Raw genomic sequence first — 26,744 nt, 5'->3', positions numbered from 1 at the left:
TCATGCAGACTTCTGCAATGTTTTCAAGCCACCATACATGTTCAGCATTTAGGGCCCCTCAAAAACAGTTTCCTTAGATAACTAAAAAAAATTGCTCCAGTATTTGCAGAATTCCCAAATTATTCCTTAAACTAAGTACATAGCTAGTACCATATACATGGTCTTTAATTACATGAGGTAAAATTGAAATGTTTTGCAGGGTGACTGCAGTTGAAAGAATTAATTATTGTCAGTGACAGAAAAGTCAGACAAGAGAAACAGCCTTAAAAGGGGCAAGAAAATAAAAAGTAAAATTACATTATTATGATTACCTTCTGGTCTGCTAAGCACATATCTTCATTAGGCTTCTTTAGCTCCTTAGCCATTTCTAATTCCAATCGTCGCTGCTCCAGTTTACGCTCCTTATTTAATCTTTTTTCATCACGTTTCTCTTGCTTTAACCGCTCTTTCTCCTTAAATAGAACAGAAAGGATAGAAAATTAAACCCACATATTATACTTACAATGGAACAATTTAAGAATTTGAAAAGCACTAGTTACATAATCTTAATAATCACCACAGCAATTAAAGCACTTGGATTAGAGGAAAGGGGAGGGGGAAAGCCACTCTTTCCAGTAGCACAAACAGAAAGAAATCAGCCTGTCTTTAAGCAGACCTGAGATTCATGGGAGAAATTTTGACTGCTTTCCACACAGAAATGGATATTTAATGGCATTCTCCATGCTCAACACAGTACCCTATGCAGACTGTGATCTACATTGGTGCAATCTTTCTGAAAGGGGCACCAAAGCTTAATTAAAACTTGATAATTTTTGCTTCAGCATATTATGTGCAAAAGATTCTGCGTGGTATGAATGTCTGGTAAATGGCTACCCACAATATAAGGCTACCAAGTAGAAAGGCTGGATATATGTATGTATTACCCAAACACATCTGACCCAAAGAGGATTATTGTAGAACACAAAAGTCCAGAACATTATGTCATTCTTGCATCTTCCCTGAAGAATGTGTAATTTCTAATACTCCCACAGCAGGACCAGCTATATGATCCAATGTAAATCTGACTGCAGATATGCCAGTCAGCAACAGTGGTATTGTTTACAAAAATGTGAAAAAAAACTACAGTTCAAGTCACACAGCATGAGCTATGTATTTTAGTAGGCAACAACAAATGCACCCTGTTGTTTCACTGTTGCCGAATACCCCCAAAATGCTGTCCTAACAGTGCCAATGGAATATGTTGCTATTCCTTTAAACACCATTCATCCAGAAGACTTTCCTAAGCTCTCTTTTCTTTGGAGAACATAGGGAAAACCTGACACCAGTCAAACATGGCAGTATCTATTACTCTTAGCTATTCAGAAAAGTGTGACACACAGGATGGAAGGAGGATAGTGAAAAGCTACATGTAGAAAAGCACCTCATACTGTGTTTGATTTAACTTACTCATATGGATCACAAACATGAAACAATTTCACTAGTCAAAATAAGCCAAAACCTCACATAATCGCTAAGACAAACCAGTAACTTCTTTAGATGTTCATAAAGTTATTTTTAAGAATGTCTATGAAGACATCTAGTGATATGAACAAGCAGTAAGACCTAGTGCCTAAGCTAATCACTACTCATATTTATACAGTTTAATATCAAGTCCAGCTTCAAATAAATTGCTTAATTTTAAGGTGCCATATTTTTCTCCAGTATCTGTCTTGAGCTGCATTCATTTTAAAAACCAATGGATTCTGAAATTTTTAAACGACTATGCTATGTCAAACTAAAGCACTCAAGTAGCACTTGATAAGGAAAGAAGGATATATAATGAGACCATGAATATGAATGCTCTGGCCTGCAAAAACATATTTTAAAACTAATGTCCTTGCCCCTCTTTTCTTTTAATTTCTATTTAAAATGACTATTTTTATAATAAAACCAGGTCAGTGTATTCAGCGTTAGCACTAAAAGATTATTTTTGTGTTTTAAATCACAGAGCGTCTGGCCTTGTTTCCTACGCACTGAAGCATGCAAAAATCTCACAACTGAATATTCATTTGGGCATTTTATATATCTAGAGACAGACAGACAGACAGGCAGACAGACAGACAGGACACACCCTGAAAAGAAAAAGGCTGTCAAGCACTCTTTTTTTTTCCTGTCTTGCTCCTCAAACACTTTATGAATTTATGTCACCTCACATTGTATAACTACATCACATCACAGGTCTTCTCCTCCTGACCTTTCCTGTCCCCTCCCCTCCCTCATCCTGTTTCTAGCAGTTCTGCCGCCTTAGACAAAGCCCACAATCAGCCCATGTCCCACAGTCATTCATACAAATCCTTACTGTTCCTTTTGCTGACACTGGCATTGCCTGTTCTGCACACACGATTAATTACACAGCTCTACACAACAAATATGGAATTTAAAATACTTAATCAGAAAATATACATAGGCTTTGGAATCACCTTCGACTCCTCTGTTACCAATATCAATTATCTCCCCATCACAAAAAAACAAGTAAATACATCTTCAATAGCCTAACGTTAAAAATGTTAGGGTTCCATAATATGTACTACACAAACCTTTCACCACTTGCGACCACAGGCCGTACAATGGGCCTAACTGATTTCACAACATTCTTGATCTCTTCCCACAGTTCAAATTAGCTTGGTACTCTCACTCAGACTTATTTGTCCCCATAACAAAAATCCCTTCAGCAACCTGACTAACTTGCACAAAACTGGAATAACTTGGGTGCTGCTGATCCAAACTGAGACAAATTTGCGGAGCTGCACTGAGTTGACAGAAAAAGTGTCTGTCTACTCTTTGAGGATGAATAAAATACAGTTACTCTTCCACCCTAACCCTGACCCCACAAATTACTCCTTTTCCTGATTCTAAAGTGAAGCACTATGATTTCACAAAGCATGGGATTTCACTGCACCATCACAAACTGGAGGGGAAAAACAACTTTGAAGCAAGTATAATTATTAGCTGAAGGGACTCCTGGAGAGTTATTCAAGTAGACTGGGTACTTACTGTAAAGAGCATATCCTGGGGCACACCTGGTGGCTGCACAAGGTCACCACAGGTATTTTAACTGTGCTACGTGTGTTTAAATGTGGACTGTGGGCAAGCCAAGAAAGAGACCAGTAGGCCTGGGAACAGGGATGTTCTTCCGGCCCATGATTTCAAATGGAAAAATGAAGCAGCCATAGCCATCAACCTATATGCCCTATATTAGATGCTGCCAAGGCACTGCCTGGCTGAGAAGCTCATCCTTAAACCTACAAAATTTTTGCCTGTGGGACCTCACTTACTCATGTTTTGCTCAATAAGGATAGCTAAGTCCCTAGAAAGCTACTGTGCATTAAAATTGCATACAAAAATCATACCTTCTCCTCAGACTATAAAATGGGAACAGAGCACACCTGGAATTTAAGGGTGCTGACAAACAGGGGAAAACTCCCTCCCCCACCAAAACCGTACTCTACAGGAAGCAGCAGCAAATTAATTTGACCCGGCTCCACAGTGTTTGTAGAGATCAGGAGTTTCAGTGGGACTTTTTGGAGCTTTTAGCTAAGGCTGATTCAATCAGCTATTAGATAAAAGCACCAAAAAAGCCCCACTGAAGTGCCCAATCTCTACAGACTTTGAGAAAGCTGGTGCAACTAACATTCTGCCTCTTCTGGGCGTGTGTTGGGCTCAGTTAAAGTGCCATGGGGGGTGGGGTCTATGTCTGGAAGCAGCCTAAATGACTAATTCTGGTTAACTAGTCCTTAGCTGCAGCTTGCTTCATCAGTTCCTCACACTGGTTTGGTAATATTCTATGTCTTACACATTACTAGCAACTTTATTTTTGATATTGAGGGAACCACAATGGCCAGTTCTGAAAAAGGAAGAATAAGTGTTTTTTAAAAAATAATCTTTTATTATGGTTCAAAGCAGTTATGGTTAGAAAGTTATCTTTAAAAGTGACACAGTTACTCTTGCATCTGCTCATTTTACTAAAATAAACATTTGATACCTTTTACTTCTGTTAGCAATTTTAGCACAGAACTAATGCAGCTACAGGAGAGAGTGAGCTGAATTCTTCTACTGTTTCTTCTTCCTTAGAAAAATTATTGAGTGAATTACTGGTGCAGAATGTTTCTTACAGGGATAAGACTGGAAGAACACAGCCTGACTCTCACCTCTTAGACTGAATCTGCTAAGTTGGCATAGGACATAGGTTCAGAAGAGACCTTTTTGGTCACAGTCATCTGCTATCACAGGCAAACCATACCATATAATGCAGTTAAAACAGCCTTTCTTTATTTTTGCAAATGAAGGAAATAAAAATAAGGAAGCCATCAAGATGCATATGGGAACAGTTTAATAGTTTAAACAACCTCATTTCAGAGAACAGTCTATTTTAAAACAAACAACTATAAAGGAAATTCATTATTAAAATGGATAAATAAATACATTTTCCTTTTAACTGAATTAAAAAATTTAAAATACACAAAGCCACAAATATTAAGTTATTTTGACTTTCTCCAATATCTATATTAAGTATAGCTGTCATTTGGCTATTTTCACCTTACAATTATAGAAGCATCATAAGAGAAAGAGGCATAGTCTAGTGATCAAGCTACTCTCTCTTAGAGGTGTGTGAAGCAGGCTGTATTTGATTCGGATTCAGCTAAATTTCTGGGACAGTTCAGCGGAATCCAAACCTGAAGATTCCATTCTGATTCAGAGAATCAGTGACTTTGGCCATAGTCACAACTTTAAATATTTTTTCTACATACCATGAGGTACCAGGCACAGCCTGTGAAGGCTGAGATGGTGGGGCGGATGGAATGTCCCACAGGCGTGCAGGGGGGACCCCCCCACACGCTTGGCAGTGGACCCAGAAGTGGACCAGAAGTTCTTCCAGTCCACTTCTGGGTTTGCCGCCAACTGTGCGGGGACCCCCTCTGCCCTGGCGATTGGCTACGGGGGGACCCCAGGTGCCTCCCCTAGATCCAGGCACTAGTCACTGAGCCAGGGGGTGAGGTTCCCCATACACTCCATGGTGAACCACAGAGCATGCTGGGGACCATCCCCCTCCACACGCTCATGGAACGCTCCATCCACCCCACCATCTCAGCGTTCATGAGCCACCTGGTACTTTGAGGTATGTAGAAAAAACATATAAGGCTGTGTCCATGTCAGAATCACTGAATCTCTCCAAAGTGAAATCGGAGGCTTCTGATTTGATTCAGAGAGATTAATGGGTCTCCTGATTCGATTAGATTCAATTCAGATTCGGCAGCTGAATCAGGCTGACTCTCCTAATCGAATCAGCCACCAAAGCTTCACACAGCCCTACTCTCTCATTTGTTTCACATAGGTACTGTAAAATTATTAACTATGTTTCACAAGTTATTAGGGTATTTAATCAGGTAATGTTTGTCAAGTGTTTTGAAGATGACTTCCATTCTGTAATATGGTAAAGTATTTTAGGTTCAAAATCACACTTTCAATAAATTAGATCATAGTTTACAGACTATTTCAGATTGAAGAATCAAAGAAATAGTTGATATTTAGAAATATTTAGACACAGAAACTGAAATCCAAACATTGTCACATTTCCACATGAACTGAATGAGCTGTAGAGACCAGGCAGGAAGGAGTACAGGACAAAATAGTAACGGATTTTAGGACATTAGAATGGAAAAATGAAAGTAAATATGACAATGCAATATGATTTGACCAGGTTTTATAAAAACCTTAACTCATAGGCTTAAAAATTTTTAAATGGGACTAACAGAAATATAATCCACTGGACTGAATATGGACACTGGACACAGCCAGTGGATCCCTTATATTTGTGTTCCAAACATAAATAAGATTGAGAATATGTTTGTTGTGCCAGCAACTTGTACTCAAATTTAAAAGGCACAAAAAGATAATATAAGAGAACTCCAAGCTGTATGAAAAAAAATATGAAATTAATAGAATGAAAGTAAAAGAAAACTGATATAAAACCTCCAAACTGCAAATATTGTAGTCTATTTTTGAAATAAGATGAAAATGTAAATTTTTCAAACTGTCAAACATTAGTAATTAAGCGTTCTAAAAATTCTGAAAAATGTCCATATAAACAGTGTATTTTATTAAATATGTAGTTGTAAACAGTCATCCTTTAGCAACATTTAAATTGATAACATATTATTTAGAGTGCATCAAACCATAAGAATATATGTGAAAAATAAAATCAATAATTTTATTGCAGCAGCAGTTTGTTTAATTAAAAATTCAAACAGCTAAAAAATATAGGCGAGGTGTACTGACATAGAACAACCGTTTTAAAATTAAATATGTTACTTATTCAGTGTTGCTACAGAAAACCTTCTCCATTATTATTACCCCTTTATATCTTTACTTGCACAAACATCAAATTAATAAGGTGTTCTTGGCTGTCAGAATTAGTTTATAGGCAAACATTCAGTTTTAAAGGGTCAGCTTATATAAGGGACATTTAAAACTGAAAGGTGAGTTAAGTAAAATTGTCAATTCCAGGTGGCATTTTCACTAAGCAATGATTTGGTATAAATCCTCAATGACAGAATATATGCATTTTTGGAATCACTTGGGTGCTGTGAATCCCATACTGCTTTCAAACTGCTTATTAGATAGCTTCAGAAACTGGAGGTACTCCCATATTATGATTATGTCTACAAAATTGCTGACAGAGCCATTTAGTGATAAATGTATGTTTAACAACCTTTTGTTGTTTATTGATCCTTAGAGAATCATGGGGGCGGGGGGAAGGGGGCCTCTGGTACGATTATGATAGTTCACTACTCAGTTTACATAAGTAAAGAGATTACAAATTTGTGCAAGCTATTGTTGCAAGTTTAACAGCTAAAATGGAGGAACATAAGACAGTCCCAACCAAATGCAATCTATTCAATGCTGCAACCTCCATTCTAAATCACCTATTTGCTTGTATTTATCAATACTTTTAATTGAGGTACATACCCCAAAATACTTACAATACAGGGTAAATGTAAATTGTCAGGCAAAACTTCCATTAAATTCAGTGGAAAATGGAGAGCTTTGTTTAAGTATGAAATGTAGAGACTGATCCATGCTAGCAATTATGCCACCCAAATTCAGTCGTGTCTTGAACTTACATAAGAGGAGCAATAAAAATAAAAAAACCTCAAAGATAAAACCTTTCAAATCTTTTTTCTGAAAACAAAAATAATTTACTAAGTGTGACAGGTTCATGCCCCACTCACTGCCGTGCTGGCATCTAGGTGGCCAGTCTGCAGGCAAGTCAGCTGGCACCACATGGCCAGGAGCCCTCCTGGCTGGTCCAGCACCTGAAGGCTCCGGGAGTAAAAGGAGCCCAGGAGCTGAAACAGGGCAGGGGACAGAAAAGGGAGCACCAGCAGTGGAGCCAGATGTTTCCCCTGTGGCCAGAAAGGAGCTGGCGCATCCCTGCTGAGGGAGCATACCTGGAGAGGCAGTGTCTTCTAGTCCTACTGCTGGAGTGTCCAAGGAGGACCTGGGTGCGCAGCCACTGCCAGCAGGAAGTCAGAGACTCTCCCCAAGGCATAGCACCCCATGAAGACTGAGGTTGCCCAGATAACTCGGATGGCACTGGGAAATGATCCAGATAGCAGCTTGGGAGTAGCAGTTGATGGGCCAAGTGGCCCAGACCCAACCCCACTCACCAAAATCTGCAACAACTCCTGCAGGAGTGCACAGGTCAGCTGTGGCTGAGAGGGCAGCTCAGTGGGCACTGCCAAGACCCACAGACGGTAAGACCTTGCTCAGGAACCCCCTAATCACAATCATCCCAACTGAGCAGCTGCGGACTCAAAGCTTCCCAGTGAGGAGTTGGCAGAGACTTCAGTGTTGCATAGGCACGAAGAAATGCCCCATAAGATGCTACAATATGTGACCAGGTAGTAGTTAGCCCAAAGCGCAGGTTTAACATGGGGGGGACCCATGATGTGAGACCATGTGGGAACAGGGTGCACCCCACCTCAAGAAGTCCCAACCACTGAAAGGAAGCACTGGACATGGCAGGCATTGTTGCCCTGTCCACTGTGTAATTCAAGCTGTTTTGGTTAAAGTATTGTTCCATTACCATTTGTCAGTTTAAGAAGCTGCAGTCATATCCCTGCAGATGGCCACAAGACCAAGCCTTAATGTGGGAGCAAATGGCACTATCACCATGCCAGGACACCATGGACACCGATTTATAACACCTGAGTGGAAAGGGGTGGGGTGTAGGGGAGCAGAAGCCTCACAGAAGTGCTGGCAGAATCACTCAGAGTTCTAGGGAGACCACCGAACAACACCTCCAGGTAAAACCCCATACAACAAGTCACAGCAGGCGAGCAGACCCCAGTGTATCTTAACCAAAAGTGCAGGGCATGATCATGAGACTGCCACCCTGAGCCACCCCTTAACTTTACCAAGAATGACACTACTATTTTTAATCACTGGTATTAAGAACGAGAAAAAAAAAACCCTCAAGAAACTGTAACAATCAAATTTAGATCGTACCATGGCAATGAAAACATTTTCATATATGAAATATATGAATATGTTAATACAATTAGAACGATTTAATAGAGCACATTTTTACATATTTTCCCCAGAATTTTCAATGAGATTTCTCCTTGTTACCCAGTTTCTTAAAATTTATTTTCATCGTGAAAAAATGTAACACTAATTGTCTTTTCCAACCAACTCATGCATGTGACTAATTTTATTTTATAGGACAATATTACAACTATTAGAAAAGACTAATCTAACTCCTAAATATGGACTAAGAAGAGTTGCTAGCCTTGAAACACCACTCATCAGTTAGAAATTAGTTTTTACTGTAACCTCACATTAGGCTGCTGGGTTTAATTTTGTTTGAGTGTATACACTGTTAATGAAGTGACTTTTTACATACTTAAAATATGCATTTTCACAAAAATTCTCTTGTTACTAGTCATGATCTTAATATCTGTTTTATCTTTAAATTATTTTAGTTGCCTATGATCTGTATATATGTATGCCACTATTGCTTGCATAACTAAGACTTTCAATATTTTAGCTACATATTAATTTTAAACCAGTACATAAAACACGTAATAGAAATAGAAGATAATGTTAGTGGTAATGTTTTATCCCGATGCTCCCTAAAGATAATGTCAGGGTTCAATCTGAAGATAGTGTCAGGACTGACATATGAGATGTAAATTAGTTAATCACTGTCTAAGAGAAGTTTAATCAATAATTCTGTACACTGCCTCTGGTTTTATTATCCATGCTATTCAAGCACAGAATTTTACTAACTCTTTTTTATTTTTGCAGTCTAGATACCTGCTAGACAATTCCAAATGTTAATAACTGAAAATGCACATATTGATTGTTTTATCTAATAAATCTCTAATTTTTTCAGTCTAGGTTGAATAACCTGGATATATTACTGCTCTTGCAAAAGAGACTCTTCCAAGTTACTTATGTCACTGAACATAAGCAATTTTGTTTAATGATGTTCTGTCTCTAAACAGTACCTAAGAACATCTCTCTTCCCCTTCCTCCCCCCTGCAGTTTCCTTCTGGGACCTTTCTAGCCAGAATTATTTGTGTTATGTGCAAATACTATAAAGGAACAAAACATCAAGACACTTTATTTAACTTATACATTTTCATAGTAACACAAAAAATGTGCATATTTGAAAAGGGTCTCAAAAAGAAATGACCATGTTAGATTTTGGCTTAGATTGTCATGGCTACATTGCAAGTGAGGCCTAGTTATGATGGATAAACAAGGACTTCGTGGTCAATACTCTTGCTGGAGACTGGGAAGACAAGAGGCTAAAAAAATAGGAGAACTAGATATCACTTCCTCAGAAGGAAAAAAAAAAAAAAAAGCAGAGCAAGAACCATGTCTCTTCAAAAGTCTTAAATCTTTATTTGGTCTCCTACTGGGACAGAATATAGCATGCAGTAACAGGGGTATATGTTGTAGCCATACTGGTCTAAGGATATAGGTAGACAAGGTTCTTTTGATAAATCTAATATCTTTTATTAGACCAACTAAAATAGTTGGGAAAATTCTTCTTTGCAAGCTTTCAGGTACAAATACCCTTTCTGTCAGGCTAAGGAAGCTTCTGCAGTTGGTGTATACTCTTCCTGGATGGAATGAATGGTAAAGAAGCCAGAGGCTGGTATGCAAGCAAGAAAGCCAGCGAAGACAAACTCAGGAGTCTGTGGGTGACAAACAGGTGGGAGGGTACTACCATGCTCTAGTAGACTCGATTAATCGAGTCTGCTCCGATGTGCTGCAATTACAATGCATCGGCGCAACCTCACTGTTCATGTATAGGCTCCCATAATGTCAGGTAAAGATGGCAAACAGGCTGGCATTCTTCACAATGAGATAGTATAGATATTTCAGGAAATAAAATCAGTTCCAATATTTTATATGTATCAATCTTTTTTTTCTGAATATATGTATTATATCAGGTGCGAGGCATTTGCTAGATACCTCACATGTCTAGACAAGCTTTTATATAGGGAAGACAAAGCTTATAAACCTGATAAGGGTCCTAAATAAAGCTACCCATTCACTATAGGCCCTTCAGAGGGTACAGATGAATGTACAACTGGAGCCATTTGAAAAGAGTAGGGGGGAGGACAGTCTTCCACTCTGAACCATGCAGCTGTTACAGTGACAACTACAGGTGCACAAGCTGGAGCAATACAAATGTAACAATTTTAACAATGCTTTAAACTTGCAGCTTGTGCACACGTAACTATTACTACTACTTCTTTTGTAGAGTCAGATATCAACTTCCAAATTTATGAGCCACTGGTCACATCTACATGAGACACTGACTGCGCAGTTGTTACTCCATAGTACTTCATTACTTGCATATCCAAGTATTAAATGACTGCGCAGTAACTGGCATTACTGCACAGTAGCATCTCCACATGGCTCTGTGGTGACGCTGACTGCCCAGCAGCTCATTACTACCTTGCAGTAGCATCATATCAAATGCCCTACAATGCTACTGCAGAGTAGTACCAAGCTACTGTGCAGTAAGCATCACATGTAAACATGGCCACTGTCTGGTATTATCACTCAATTTACATATTTCATCTGCCCCATCTGGATATTTGTAAAGATTGCAGCTTTCAATTAAGTGTTGTGCCGTTTGTTGGACACTACATTCACACAGGGGTCTGTCCAAGATGTTCATTTTGTGAAGTATTGTTTTGAAGTGTCCATATCCAGATCTCAGTCCATTCAGCTTGGCCCATGCTTTTCTGTCAGGCTTGCGCCCAATGGGCAACTCATTTGGTGTCAGCATAAAATGCCGTAGGAACAGGTCTGACCTTTCACAGAGATCTCTGTTGCTACCCATAAGTTTTGTTCAGCATCCCCAACCTCTTCTAGGAGCTTGTGGGCTTCACGTACAAATGGTTTATGACTTCTAAGCCTCCCAAGCCTTCGTCTGATCAAGTTTTCAGTTAACAGTTGATGGAGCTAGAAGTGCACTAATATATCGGTCCACAGTATATTGGCACTATGATTTAGTGCTATTCCTAGGTAAGTTGGAGTATGCTCATAGGGAAGGATGTGGTTGTGTACTCTGATATTCAGCACGCTCTTGGCTTGATGATTGTCCAGGTGGAAGAGTGATGATACTGATTTATTCATGCTCAACTTTAAACATCACCTGTGGAGATGGTCAGTAATGAGTTCCATATCAGTATTCAGTACCTTTTCCAGTTCTGTCATATCTATTCCTTAAGCTACTATGGCAACATCATCAATGTACATGTATTGCTTAGATGTTGTATGCAAGAAGTCTGAGGTACACGCATTGAAAAGTACTGGTGCTAGCATTGACCCTTGGAGGACTCCATTCTTCAGAGTTCGTACTCTGCTTTTTTCTCCTCAGCTGGTAGCAAGTTTGAATGATCTGCTGGAGATGATGTTTATGATGAAAGTGCATACCTTGCAGTCAGGTATCGTAAAGTGCAGCTCAGATTTCAGACATTTGTGCCATACAGTGTCATAGGCATCTGTAAGGTCTATAAAGACTCTGCCTGTCTTTTGCCTCATTTCAAAACTATTTTTTATGTCACACATATGTAATGTAACTTGGTCAGTTGTACACTGCTTTTTCTGAAAGCCACCTTGGTCTTTTGGGAGCCGAGGGTCAATAATGTTCTCTATTCTATTCAGCATTAAACACTCCCATGAGTTTATATGTAACACAGAGTAGTTAGACGAGTCAGAAGCTCTTTGGATCCTCTGGTGGTTTACTGGGTTTCAGGATAGCAATCACATGAATTTCTAAAGCTATCTTTTCATCATGCACACGTAACTCAGAATGCAAGAGCTGCTGCAGGCTTCTGATCAGAAGCTTCCCTTTTCAAACTGTTTGAACTGTACATTTGTCTATGCAAATATAGACAGAGTCCTCTTGACCCAGCAATATGTCAAAGGCTGTCATTGTGGACAGACTAAAATGGGATTTCAAAGATTCAGTTTTTAGGCTTTCGTCTCAGAATTTGCAACTTAACAGAATTTTTTCTATATAAAATTATACCTGAACGAAGGCTGGTTCCCACATACTTTACACATATTTCCCTTCTTGAAATGTGCTGAAAGTGACGTTGTTTTAGTATTTGCCCCTTTTGTGTATGTGCCTACATAGGATTGCTCTACTGTTCTCATGACATTAGTTAAGAAGTAACCTATTTACCTGATATACTCCCTTATTAAAAATACTCTCATGACAGTTACTCATAACCTATTTATTTGATATACTCTCTCATTAAAAATATTTTTCTGCATACTAAAATGGGGAATAAAACAGTATTAGCACTAGACCCCTTGCTACCATGATACAAAAAAGCAAGTTAAAACTATTTGATTCTTTCCTTTAAAAATATTTTATTCAAGATATGGTCTGTATGTAGAGACATGTAGTTATCTGTGTTAATCTGAAGTCAAGTAGAAGGGAGGGTAGATGTTCATTTTACAAAATAACTAAAGTATGTATGTGTGTGTAAATCTATACCCAACTATCTGTCATTGATCCATCCATCCGTCTACATATATCACAAGCTTTCATGAGATGCAGCTCACTTCATCAGATGCTGTGATGGTCTGTGTGCAGCTACTGTTCTTATGCTTAAGGAACTACTCTCAAATCAAGTAGTGAATATACAAATTAGAAATTTTTATCCTAAAAGTGACACATACTGTAAACATGCATAACTTTATACAATCAATTCCCCAATTTTGCAAGCACACAAGCATATAATTAACTTCATGTAGGTAAATATTCCTAATGACATTCACAGCATGATTTATATATCTGCTATTAAGAAAACTGGTAAAATGTTTGCAGGATCAGAGCTTTAGGATCTTTTTTTCACTTCCTTAGTCAAAATATCTTTAACTTTAACTGGAATATTTATAAAGCAGGGCAGTAGGCTTGGATCTTAAGACAGGAAATAGTCCAAACATAAGATTTATTACTTTGCCATTATACTTTCTTTTTTCAAGCCATTTATCATGAGTACAGAAATAATTCTAAGAACAAACAACAAATTGAGAATAGATTTTTTTCCATGGTTAGTTTGCCAAGTTAAATCTGGTTTCATAATAAATTATGGTAATTTAAGGGGTAGCCTGTATCAACTTGTGGAATTGGGGTGGAAGGTTGCTTGGAATTTCTTTCATTTGTTATAACAATTAATGAACTCATTCTTAACTTTAACAAGACAGATAAAATGGACATGGAATCATTTTCATAAGGAAAGAATGCCGTGGACTGTAGGAAATAAAAATATTTCTATGTCAGTTGTTTATTCTACTTACTTTTACATCAGCAAAACTGACACACTCTAGCTACATGGCAGTTTCATTTTTATTGAAGTTTAATACAAATCTTCTGTTCAAAATGTCTTTAAATTAAAATCATTAGCTAAGTATTACCCCATGGTTATGCATACATACATACTCTGGGAAATGAAGCAAGTCCCCTACTTCTGTCATACCTAGATCTGTATTGGGCCAATGAATCTTCTAAAGTTCACCCTTGGTGTGGAAGGAAAAGGGAGCCACTTCACAACCACCTTGTAGATAAGCAGCCCATGTAAATGAGCTTTCCAGACCTATCCTGAGCAGCCCTTAACAAATGTGATCTTTATCTCCTTCATGACAACTCTACAAGGATTCCTCCAACCCCAGGGCAGAACTCAGGGAAAGTAAAATTCACACTTCTGCAGGACAGCACAAGAACTGTATCATTTAAGTCCCACCAGTTTGGAGGTCTTCAGTGGCGCAAAGCAGCACTGGAAACACTTTACACAGGAGCAAACCAACAGATGGTTCCTTTTACAGCAGGTTGCTCCAAACTCCCACCTCCTTTTGCCTTGAGATGAGAGAACACACCACTATAACAAGCAGGAATTCACTTATGACTCAGTCCAGTGTATAAATCTATTCAATGCCTTTTTCAAAGGAAGCAAAAACTGTGGTTTTAAACAGGTGCTTTTTTGCCTCCTCGCTGCTGATTGGCCAAGGGGCCATGCCCTGGCAGCCCTGCTGCTTGCTGCTGACTGGAAGGGAAGGAAAAATGGTGCTATGTTTAAAACTGTGTTTTTCACTTCCCTGTTGATCAGGAACAAACCGCAAGTGGGACTCCTCCACCAATCAGCAGTGTGGGAGATCAGGGAGCACACAGGGGACCCTGCAAGATTAAAGAAGCTGAAGCGTAGCCCACTTCCGCCATGAATCTAGTAGGGCTCTAACAATAAAGGAGGAGGTGGCTCAGAGCATGGCACTTGATTGAGTGCAAAGCAACTGCAAAAGGAATTGGAACTTGTGGTACAAGTGATATATTTTATTAGACCAACTGGATTTTTGCAAAAAAAAAATTCTTTGCAATAGCCAAGCCACATCAAAACCTAGTCTCTGGAATAACATTTGACCCAGTATTACAGTATATTTAGGATTATATGGTTTATGCAATCATAATATCGAGGCATGATCTGTAGTTGAATTAGACCCTTACTTGGAAGGTGGAACTTTCATTCATATCACAGTACCAATTTAGAGCAAAATAGCAGATGGAGACTACTCCATACTGCATAATGCTACCATTGCATAGCATAGAAGGAACAGAAGTAGGAACCATAGTTTAATGGAAAATTAGGGCTGGAAGCGACCTCAGGAGGTCATCTAGTTCAATCCCTACTCAAAACAAGAGCATCTCCAACTAAATTGTCCCAGCCAAGGTTTTAGCTAGCAGGATCTTAAAAACCTACAAGGATGGAGATTCCACAACCTCTCTGGGTAATCTTTTCCAGTGCTTTACTACCCTCCTAGTGAGATAGTTTTTCCTAATATCTAATATCTAATATCCTAATATCTAATCTAAACTTCCCTTGCTGCAACTTGAAACTGTTGCTCCTTGTTCAGTCATCTACCACCACTGAGAACAGTCTAGCTCTATCCTCTTTTAAACCATCCTTCAGGTAGTTGAAGGCTGCTAATAAATCCCCTCTCAGTCTTCTCTTCTCCAAACTAAATAAGGCCAGGTCCCTCAGCCTCTCCTCAAAAGTCATCTGCCTCAGTCCCAGAATCATTTTTGTTGCCCTCCTCTCGACTCTCTCCAATTTGTCCACATCCCTTCTGTAGTCAGGGGCCCAGAATTGAACACAGTACTCCAGATGTGGCCTCACCACTGCTGAATAGAGGGGAAGAATCACTTCCTTTGACCTGCTGTCAACACGCCTACCAGTGCATCCCAGTATGCTGTTAGCCTTCCTTTGAAGCAAGGGCATACTGTTGGCTCATATTCAGCGTTTTATCCACTATAACTCCCAGGTCCTTTTCTGCAGATGTGCTGCTCAGCCAGTCAGCCCCCAGTCTGTAGCAGTGCATGGGATTCTTCCATCCTAAGTGCAGGACTCTGCACTTGTCCTTATTGAACCTCATGAGATTTATTTTGGCCCAATCCTCTGATTTGTCTAGGTGACTCTGAATCCTAACCCTACCCTCCAGCAAATCTACTACTTCCTCAGCTTGGCGACATCTGAAAGCTTGCTGAGGGTGCATTCCATCCCATCTTCCAGGTTGCTGATGAAGATATTGAACAAAACCAGACCCAGGACCAACCCCTGGTGCACTCCACTTGATACTGGCTGCCAATTGAACATCGAGCCAATGATTACTATCCTCTGAGCCTGATGCTCCAGCCAGTTTTCTATCCACCTTACAGTCTATTCATTCAACCCCATACTTCCTTAGCTTGCTTGTGAGAATGTTGTGGGATACCATATCAAAAGGTATACCGTGTCCACTGCTCTTCCCACATTCAAAGAGCCAGTCTTCTCATCAGAGAAAGCAAATCAGGTTGGTCAGGCATGACTTGCCCTTGGTGAATCCATGCTGACTATTCCCAATCACCTTCTCCTACTCCATGTGCTTAGAAAAGGATTCAGCAAGGATTTGCTCCATGATTTTTCCAGGGACTGAGGTGAGGCTGACCAAGTCTGTAGTTCTTCAGATCCTCCTTCTTCTGTTTCTTAAAGATGGGCACTGTATTTGCCTTTTTCCAACCGTCTGGAACCTCTCCTGATTGCTACAAGTTTTCAAAGACAACAGCCAGCAGCTCTACAATCACATCAGCCAACTCCTTCAGTACCTTTGGGAGCACCACATATGGCCCCATGAACTTCCACACATCCAGCTTTTCTAAATAGTCCCTAACCTGTTCCTTCACCACTTTGGCTGATCATCTTCTCAAACTGGGCTGCCAGGTGCAGTAGTCTGGGAGCTGACCCTGCCTGTGAAGACTGAGGTAAAAATGGCATTGAGTACTTCAGCCTTTTCTGCAACATCTGTTACTAGGTTGCCCTCCCACCCCCAACACACTCACACTTTCCCTGATTTTTCTCTTGCTGCTGACATATTTGTAGAAACCTTTCTTGTTACCCTTCATATCCCTTGCTATCTGTCCCTTGATAGCTGAAGATAGAAGTCTTCATGTATCCCTATTTTAGAATTATTTCTTTACTTGACTTTAAAGATGATAGCATACATAATTTTGTGTGCACAGCACACTTTTTGTTCCAAGGAACCTCAGAATTTTTTTTTTTTTTTTTTTTACAAACCTAGTTTATGTACAAACTACACATACGGATCACGTTACCCAGAACTGAAAAAAACTTCTATACTTGAAATTGCAAGGGAAAATTAATAGAGTATAATAATGAGGGGTACAATCACCCCAGATACAGATTTGAAAAAATGATTATTCCAAACTAAACTTAAAATGTAAGTAATGTAAGAAAAAAGCAACTCTAAAACAATGCTGAGAGGTTTGTCAGTACTGGCTCAGAAGAAATGCTTCCCAAATCAAACAATAAAATATGTTTATTTGTGAGGGTTCAGAATGCAGAGTATCCTTTAAAGGCTTGTTTAAGTAAGAAACACAAAGATGGGAAGACCACAGCTTTAAAAAAAGGACAAAAAACCTTTTACTGTACTACAAGAAAAATAAAAGTCTTTCTTGTAACAGCAATAGGTAACATACTTCAAAGTCTTTGCTCAAGGGATTATTCAGAACAGAGGGATTTACCATAAAATAAAATCTCTGAGAGATGCAGGAGATATATCTCCTTGATAATATCATGAACTTCAAATACTTGGATACATCATGCTAAAGTGCTTTAGGCTTGAATCTTCTTAGTCTGCAAAAATTGGCAGAAACTACATTATAGTTAGAACCTCTATGGAGAGATGCTCCATTACTGGGTCTTAGCTGTTTTTCTGAAAAAATCAGAATTCAGGATGTAGTCTTTGTTGCACTGACAACCCCAACCTTGAACTGTTTCACAGAGAGCCCTTCTACACATGAAGGTAAAGACCCAATGGGATCTAATGCATGAGCCACACAATTCCAACTGCTGCCATGCCACATGCATGGCAGGAGGTGCAATGGCAGGAGGCATGGCATGCATGGCAGGAGGCATTACTGTGGAATTGTGTATTAGAACCCATTGCACCTTATCACTGGTGCAGGGGGAGCCCAGAACCACAATCCCAAGCTCCCCCTGCACTAGGTCCCATGACTGCAAGCTCCACAGCTGACAGTAGAAATAGCATTCCTCTCAAACTGAATTGAGGTTTCTACCAAGTTGACAGATAGGGTTTGTTTCACAAGTACATATGAACTTGGTGCAGTTTAAGGGAACTGAAGTATGAATAGCCTTGACAGCTTCCTCATATGAACCTAAGCCATAGCCATAGGGGTACTAGCCAGCTAAATGCCTGAACAGTGCCCATTAAATACAATGGAAACATATCCATTGACTTCATTGGGCTTTGGATTGGGCCTTTAAGTAAGGACTGCCGGTATCCGTCCAATCCACTTTAGTCAATGAGTAAAGCTTATTATTTTACCTAGTAAAATATTCTGAGTTCCTTCTAATACAAAACTGATACTCATTCGAGCTAGATACTGAAGAAAATTTAAATTCTGCAGTTGTTTAGACAGTGATCTCTGGTGACTACAGGTAATTTTGGCTCAAACTTTGCAGAACTGAAAGCATAGCAACAGTTCTACTGAATTTGAGACACTTGTTCTCATAATAAGCAATGGTCACTAGAAAACTGTGCAATAAACCAAGTTTAAGCACATTAGTCTACTGCAATACTTGAGTTCTTTAAATTAAAAAGCACTTTAAATAGAAAAGTCTACAAATTGAAAAGAGCAACAATCCTAAAATAAAAGCAATGTCAAAATATTTACACAAATACGAAACCAATTGCCAGAAATTCTGCACTGAGAAATTTATATCCACATTTTTTAAATATCATAAAGGAGCTTTTGAAAGTCAAAATGATCTTTCTTACACTTAATTATACTTTCTACTTGCTTAAGAAGATGAAACAATTTTTACTGAGGCTGCAATATTAGTAGCTGCTTAGTTTTGTACCATGCAGTTGTGCATCACACTGACTGCTCTCAATGACCTATAGAATTGTCAAAAACATATTTTCCAGTTGCTATGTAACCACCTTTTTCCTTTGCAAAGTTAAAAGGTGATATCTGGTATTGTTGCAGCACAACTGTCTTGAATCTGTGTTTTCAAGAAGTTTTCAGCTCTAATCCAACTTATTAAATAACCAGGTAATTTGAGCAAACCTGCCTACCAGCTCTTCAGACTAGGCACTCTGGGGTCTGGAGAGCAGGCAAAGAGCAATGGGCAGCTGCTCCTGCCTTCTCCAAGTCTATGGGAAGGGTGAAAGCAGTTCCCCCTTGCACCTCCCTCCAGACTGGTCTTGGGAAGGCACATGAGCTTTTCCCTGCCAGGGACCAGGAGGAGGCATGCAGGGATGGCACCATGTGCCTTCCCCAGTGAGGGTGACCCTGGTTTTGGAAAGGCATGGGGAGCATTCCCCTGCTGCTCAACTCCTCCTGACTCCTAGTAGGTGTCAAGTGGCAGGAATGTGTACAGGCATTTGTTCTCCCAGAAGAAACTCTCCAAGGAGTGACCTCTACTGGGACTGAGATAGACTATTTTTCTCCTGCAACTGCCATTTTTGTTTCAGGAGAAATTGTGTGAATGCCTGCATGCTTGTGGTTTCTACTGTGAGAGCTGCAATCCTCCGTAGCCAAAGCTGGAGAAGCCCAAGACTGGAATAAGAAAAATGTGTTCATTTTGAATATTTATCTTAGAAAATCTGCTCAGCTTATGTCCAACCTTATGCATTGCACTAACTAGTATGATTAGTGTCTGACTCCTATAAAACTACTAGCCAACTGCCCATCAACCATGATGGGAGGGGGGACGGGCAGGAACGAAGCACTGCCACCCACCACCCCATGCCACCATTGCCTCCCAGGAGCAGGGGGAAGCTTGCCCCACCATCCCCCTCTGCCAGCGCCCGGTGCTGTCACCACCTCCAGTGCCAGTGGCCTCACCCCCCCGGCCCTACTCCTCGCCCCCCCCCCACTCCGTCCCTACCATCCCTGGCATCATGGTGGCGCTCCACACTCTGATTGGTTGTTTCAGAGTGATCCAAGACCGTTATGGACAAATAGGCAGACGAACTAAGCTCTTTATTATATAAGATTATATACAAAATTTGTCCTGGTGGGCACTTGTACACATGATGAAAATTGGACATTTTTCCAGTTTAACTGCATCATACTGTACACACAGGTGGGCTGCTAATGGTCAGGTGTTCCCCCAGCTCAGGCTCAGGGAATAGCTGCATCAGGCTGGGTGCTGCCTGCGAGCTGGGACAGCAACCACCTACTAGCAGCCCACCAGGGTGGCCCTACCACCATGGAAGGAAGGTCTGAAAATAATTAATTTAAAACTATTATTGGCTAGGAGATTAAATTTTTATCTTTACATAAAACTAGTCAATGATTTATCAGGGGTTTTTTTGCTGCCACACCATGCAGCCCCCGAGCTGCAGAGGAGGCTGGTCATTTCCTCCAGGGCGGCTTGGGTAGGGTGCGAGCTGCACAGGTACTGCCCCAGTTGCAAGCAGCACCTACTGGATCCAGCTCTTTCCAAGACCATGCAGAGGGCAGTGCCTGGAAGGCTTCTAGACCATGGGCTCACGGAAGACTTGGATCTGGTGAGGGCAGCACCTATGCAGGTAGCACCCCGCCCAGGCAGCCCCAGGGGGAACCACCATCATGGAGGAAAGGATTGGGCTCCCCCGCAGCTCAGGGGCTGCACAGCCCAGCAGTAGCTTATGCAGGCAGGCTCCACTGAGGGGGGAAAAAAAGCAGTGAGGGGCTTGATCCTCTCTTTTTCCATGAAGCCTGCCCTTCTCTCCTGCAGCCAGGGGGTGAACTACCAATAAGCCCTGAGCTGCAGGGGGCCCCAGACCTTCCCTCCACAAAGGTGGCACCCACTGGCTAGTAACCCACCCAGGCAGCTCCGCAGGGCACCATCACCATGGAGGGAAGGACCAGGGCCCTCTGCACCCCAGGAGCCACTTGGCCCACCAGCAGCTTGTACTCCTGACCGTGGGAGACATGAGGAGTCTCCGTGGGAAAAAAAAAAAGAGGATCAGACCCCTTACTGTTTTTTTTTTTCCTCTTCAGCAGAGCCTAGTGGTGAGAGCTTCCATAACAGTGACGGAAACCCCTAAATTGAAGTGGTGGGTTTTTAATCATCACAATTAAAAACTCACTGTTTCAATTTAAGGGACTAAATCCCGGTCACGTTGACAAGCAGCCAGTTAGAGGAGAATCGTATTTGGCAGGAAATGCATGGGACTCTGCTATGGCCCACACACAGCTATCATAAAATAGCTTGTGGTTCAGGAAGCACATTAATTCAAGTCACTGCAATGCCTGCTGCTTTAGAAAGGAGATAGCAGCCAAAATATTAAAAAGAAACTTCACACTTTTTCCAGAGGTAAATACTCACTTCCGCTTTTTTACGTGCTTCCATGGCTTTCATAAGCATCATATGTTGCCTTCTCCTTTCTCGTTCCTATTAAAGCAGATAAAATTAGAACAAGACTCAAATACAGTTTAAGTATCAATTTTTTTCTAAAAGCTCAGTACAACAAGTTTAGCATTAATAGACAAGTCACAGTAAATACTAAATATAGGACAAGAATGGCCAAGTTTGTGCATGTTTTAGTTCAGGTTTAGAAAGCAAATACAAGAACAATCAAAAGCAAAAAGGTAAAGCAATGAACATGGAGACAGTGTAAAACAGAAGCATACAAATTTACTTATGGTCAGTTGTGATGCTCCTTCATAAGCTGGCAGAACAAAAAGCATAATGGTTGGCTGGAACAGGTCAGTTACCCTACATCTGCTATTAGAAAACTTGCAATCTTAATGAATAGCCAATTAAACAGAAGGCTGTATTCCTGATCATTTAAAATATTGCAAAATGCGATTTTTTAAAATGATTTAGCTTCTTATTTTCTATAAGGAAAATCTTGTTTGCAAATTCAATGAATTAATATGCTGAGTTTTTTGGTCTTGAGACCAGTTTTAATTAAACTAGCTATGGTTCATATACATCATGAATAAAGTAGGGTATTCCTATTTACTGATGCCTATCCTTAAATGTAAAGCCACAAAAGCTGCACCCAGGCATATGCTGATACATTTAATTTCAATATGAACTACAGTAGTATAGAAGAAAATAAATATGTCCTTTCTACCTAACTTTAAAAGCTCTAAAACTAAATCCTGGCTCCACTGAATCAATGGGATTTTATTTTCTTCAATGATGCTAGGAACACATTTCATTTCACTTTCATATTAAAATATTGTGCATGTATAATTTATTAAAAACTAATGTGCTCAACACTGAACAAACATAGGGAAGATATGTTCCTGATGTAGTATTCTAATCCAAAATGATAGTAAAAACTTTCAGCTGATCCCAAAAAATGGGACAAGACGTGGAAAATTTTAAACAGTTACCTAATAAAAAGGTAAAGTGGAAATTTTTCATAAGCTCAATCCTGATTTTAGTTAACAGTCCACCTTATATTGTGACATCAGTATTGGAGATTTCCAGTCAACAGCCTCATTTATAGATTGCCATAGATTGTTCAATTTATAAACATTTGAGACAAGTCTTACTTGTTTTCTTTAATAGACAAGACAAGCAGATGTATGCAATGCACTGTGCTGTAAAGCCATGCAGCAGTATGTAATATGACAGCAGCCAGTGCTACATTTTATGCATTGCTATGACAACCATATCACAACCAAATCACAATGCGGTGTTAGATGTACAAAAATAAACATACCCATACCATATCTAGTCTATGCCTCTCCAACTCCTGGTAGAAAGAGTTGGCACAACATTATGAAACAGAAATCACAAAGTCATAAAACCACTTTATAATCCCCAAAAAGACCCCAATACCAAAGCAAGGCAATAAACCACAAGATGAAAGAAAAATTTGTGCAGGAATCAAAATCAGCAATTTAAAAAGAAGATATTTTGAAGATATTTTCCCCCAGTAGTTTAAACAGTAGTTAAAAAAACCAGCATTTGCTACTATTGTGACAATTGTGTATATACCGACCTGATGTTTCAGAAGAACAGCTTGCTGCCTTCGCATCTCCTTCTCCTTAAACATGAAAACAAAAAAGCACTTAAAAACTTACAAACGTTACTTAGAAATAAGATGCAAAGTTCATATAATGTTACACCCTAAATGTCTGAGTTCTCAGGTTTTCTTTGCTCCATTTTTCATAAACTGTACATCACAGCACCAGTTTATGACAGCAGATCTACTGAATTGAGGATCAGGACATGACAGGAAAACTTGGCAGCTCTGAGAGTATATGGTTTTTAATATATCAAGTTTTTCAGTGTTAAATGACTAAAATAGCAACAGGTAGCAACTGACTTCCTCATAGTATGCATAAAACAGAAAAGAAGCTGTGGACAATGGCATCTCATACAGGGTCTAGCAAGCATTTCTAGAGCTGCTCAAACCTAGCATCAGCTAAGCCTAACTTCTGGTAACAACACTTAAAATATAAAACATATTTATACAGACAGACAAACAGACAGACACTGTGCATTGTATTTATTTGTAGTATGTTATTAGTATTATTTTAGAGTCTTATCAGAGTCTGCTGAATTTACTCTTCCCACATTATTTGATAAGCATAAGGCACAATAACAGTTTTTATTTTTTGAAAATAAAAACTCTGATGCTCATCTAAACTAACCTTTATTCGTTTCTCGGCCTCCAATAATTTGGCATTTGCCGCTTCTTCCTTCTTTTTCTTTTTTGCCTGTGCATGCAAAACAGGTCTCAAGGTCATGCAACAGCACCACTACAACTTGAAAATCATCTCAGACTAGAAATAAAGCTACATGCCTCACAAAGTGCAAAACAATTCACATCTTATGTAGACATTATAACAGATTTCTTCCCCAGTACATTTTGCATCACCGATAATTTAATGATTTATTCACTTTTTTACCCATATCAAACCAGAATAGTGAAGCATTTTCAAAATTTGCTCCACTTGCATATTTAAAACCAAGAAACATAAGTATGTGAAAACAATTAATTCAAAACTATTATTGGCTAGGAGATTAAATTTTTATCTTTACATAAAACAGTAGGTTAAAAACCAGTCAATAATTTACCAGGTTTTAAAATTTTAAAATACATATTTGATGCAATTTAAAATGTGCAATTAAAGCCAATAAGGAATGCTCAACAACATGTTATGCAAATAATATTCATATTCATTTAATTTATAACAGTATCAATAATAGAATAAGACAACTGAGATCAAAAAGAAATCTGTTGTCAGACAGATCAGAAACAGAGATCTGAAACAGAAATCTTAAATAGAAAATCCTTAGTTGTACATGACATGGGTACATTCTATGAAACAACCATCTGCAATATGAATGCTTATGTTGTTTTTTTTAAACAGACCATGCACATATCATAAAGATCAGACTCATGCTATTCAATGTCAGCATCACACCTTTTCCTACAACGCTTCATACAATCAAGATAAAAGTTAAATATTTTCTTTCTTGCCACTGTAATTTATCTTTTAAAACCATAGTGCTTGTAATCCATACCCAGAGTCAGGAACTAATTTCACAAAAAGCAGATTTCCATACGATTTTGCAACCTGATCTTACAACCATGCATTTAACTTTAAGTATAAATACTAATTTTGTAGGCACTGTTCTTGTAAGTTAAGCATACATGTAAAGTATTTGCATGGCAGGGGCCATATTTTCATCTATAGTTATTTTTAGAAGTTATACAGTGAGACAGGATAACATCTGAATCAAGACTGTGGAATTTGTAAGTAGAACCTGTTATAATCAAATAATGGCAACCATGCAGCTAAAACAGCAATAAAAAACAGCATTCCTGAAGAGTATGAAAAAATATACTTAATTTATTGTTTCTACCTCTAAAATTTGCTGAGCTCGAAGTTCTTTTTCCATTCTGATTTGTTGAATTCTCTTAATTTTCTCCTGAAAAATTAGGAAAAATCATTTAACTTTTTCAAACTATGTCAACAAAGGAGCAAAAAAAAAGATTATTTTTATATAGAAAAATAAAGAAAAGATCTCCAGTTATTTACAGAAAGACAGATCTATATATTGCCTTTCATTTTCCAATCAATTGTGTGTAAGATTAAAAGTGTTAATGCAATGTTCTCTATTAATTTATCTCATGGATTTCTGAATGCACTGAAAGCTGAAGCCATAAGTCAATGTTTACGCAGTCACCATTTTTTAATGCTAACTTTGTGAAAAGGTATAAAACTGATGACAATACAAATGAGTAACAAAGGCAAGATCCTGGCTCATTTGTGGTTAGCCTACCTAGCTAAAATACTTAAAAAAGACAGTGCCCTGATGTGGTCTGTTTCTGCCAGGAACTTGGAAAGCTCTGAAATCCTCATTGTTTTCTACTGTTCATTGCCTAATTCTAACAGCCATTTCTCAGCCTTCACCAATCACACTATTTGGGTTATAGAGTAAAGCCCCTCTGGCAATACTGTGCTGCCAGAACTATCTGCATAAGTCAGCCAGTAGTTAGCCTAGACACATCTGCTCTGGCTGGAATATGCACAGTTAAGTACTGTATACTTTTATTCCCATTAGGCCTTGAAATAACGAGTAGTCATTGGCTTGGATGGTCTACTTGTACTTTTCAGCAAGTAGGTTCTATAATAGAACTGAGGGGCATCTGTAATAAAGTAATTTGGCTAAGCACCAGGACTGAGAAGTGTTTAGCAGTGATGAAAAACTAACACAAGATTAGCTTCCAGCAGCTGCTTTCTTGGGTCTTTAAACTTGCTGCTGTCTGCCTTCCCAGTTCCCCAGGTATACCACTTGTTAACGTGTGATCCTAGCTTGCCATAAACCTCCTTTCTCCATCTGCATAACCAAGGCTTTCCAGGCACCCATTAAGGCAGCAGCCCAGACCAAACAGGGGTCCACTGTGGCAAACATTAAGGGTTGTCTTAGGGCCCATGGCATATGCTCATCTAAAGGCACCATAGAATCTGATCCCAACAACGTGTCCTGCCCTGCCCCACGTCATATCAGGATCCTGAGCTCCACCTGCACTAGCAAGTAAAAAGCTGGGTGCTTGTAGGTCCAAGCTGTACAATCAACTGCTTGCTGGTGCCAACCCCAGACTTCACTGGGGCCAGTGTGAAACCCCAGCGTGGTCCCAGGCCAAAGCAGAAAATCTGCTGATGGTCCACACCAGCCCTGGACTTGCTACACATCCTATTTAAGCTGACATACAAATCAACCATAAAAATGGTCTATATTAGATACGGAAGACTTTTATAGCTGGTTTCCCATTTGATGGCACCTTAAATTGGGTGCACATGTACCACCCTTGTCATTTATCCCATGATTAACACATGAATCACAGCAAAATTGCAACATGTAGAGGGGGCCTGTCAGATGGGGTCAACACTTTATTAGGAGCTAGCAGCTCCATTTCTAAAGTAGCTTATCTGTAATGTCCTCCCTTCTTCCTGGCCTTCTGCCCAATATCTTATTCACTTAATATCTACACAGTAATCAAAGTGGCAAGAGACAGCAAGACATGCAAAACAAGCTGACTGAAGAGTGGAGGACTTCACTACATATGCCAGACTGAAGCTCTCCGTATACGTCTAGCTCATGAACTGCTGGAAGTTCCTGGGAATC

The 26,744-nt window shown here is 39.5% G+C and overlaps 1 protein-coding gene across 22 annotated transcripts in view; it reads right to left on the bottom strand.

Annotated features, from left to right (window-relative positions):
* BAZ2B (bromodomain adjacent to zinc finger domain 2B) overlaps positions 1 to 26,744 on the bottom strand; it is a 296,517-nt gene that overhangs the window by 45,967 nt on the left and 223,806 nt on the right. For 12 of the 22 annotated variants that reach the window (XM_090045644.1, XM_090045643.1, XM_090045645.1 and 9 more), the window contains 6 exons: positions 24,978 to 25,043; positions 23,759 to 23,824; positions 23,104 to 23,148; positions 22,822 to 22,854; positions 21,471 to 21,536; positions 312 to 452 (listed from right to left, as the gene is read on the bottom strand). In XM_090045644.1, the coding sequence (XP_089901770.1) occupies positions 312 to 452; positions 21,471 to 21,536; positions 22,822 to 22,854; positions 23,104 to 23,148; positions 23,759 to 23,824; positions 24,978 to 25,043 (417 nt within the window). The remainder of the gene's footprint in view (positions 1 to 311; positions 453 to 21,470; positions 21,537 to 22,821; positions 22,855 to 23,103; positions 23,149 to 23,758; positions 23,825 to 24,977; positions 25,044 to 26,744) is intronic. The other 10 variants (XM_090045637.1, XM_090045639.1, XM_090045654.1 and 7 more) reach the window with 5 other exon arrangements.

This window comes from Crocodylus siamensis, chromosome 4 (genome assembly GCF_052110815.1).
Source record: "Crocodylus siamensis isolate JL-2025a chromosome 4, ASM5211081v1, whole genome shotgun sequence".
Classification (NCBI taxonomy): domain Eukaryota; kingdom Metazoa; phylum Chordata; order Crocodylia; family Crocodylidae; genus Crocodylus; species Crocodylus siamensis.
This window is presented reverse-complemented; position numbering and strand designations above follow the sequence as displayed.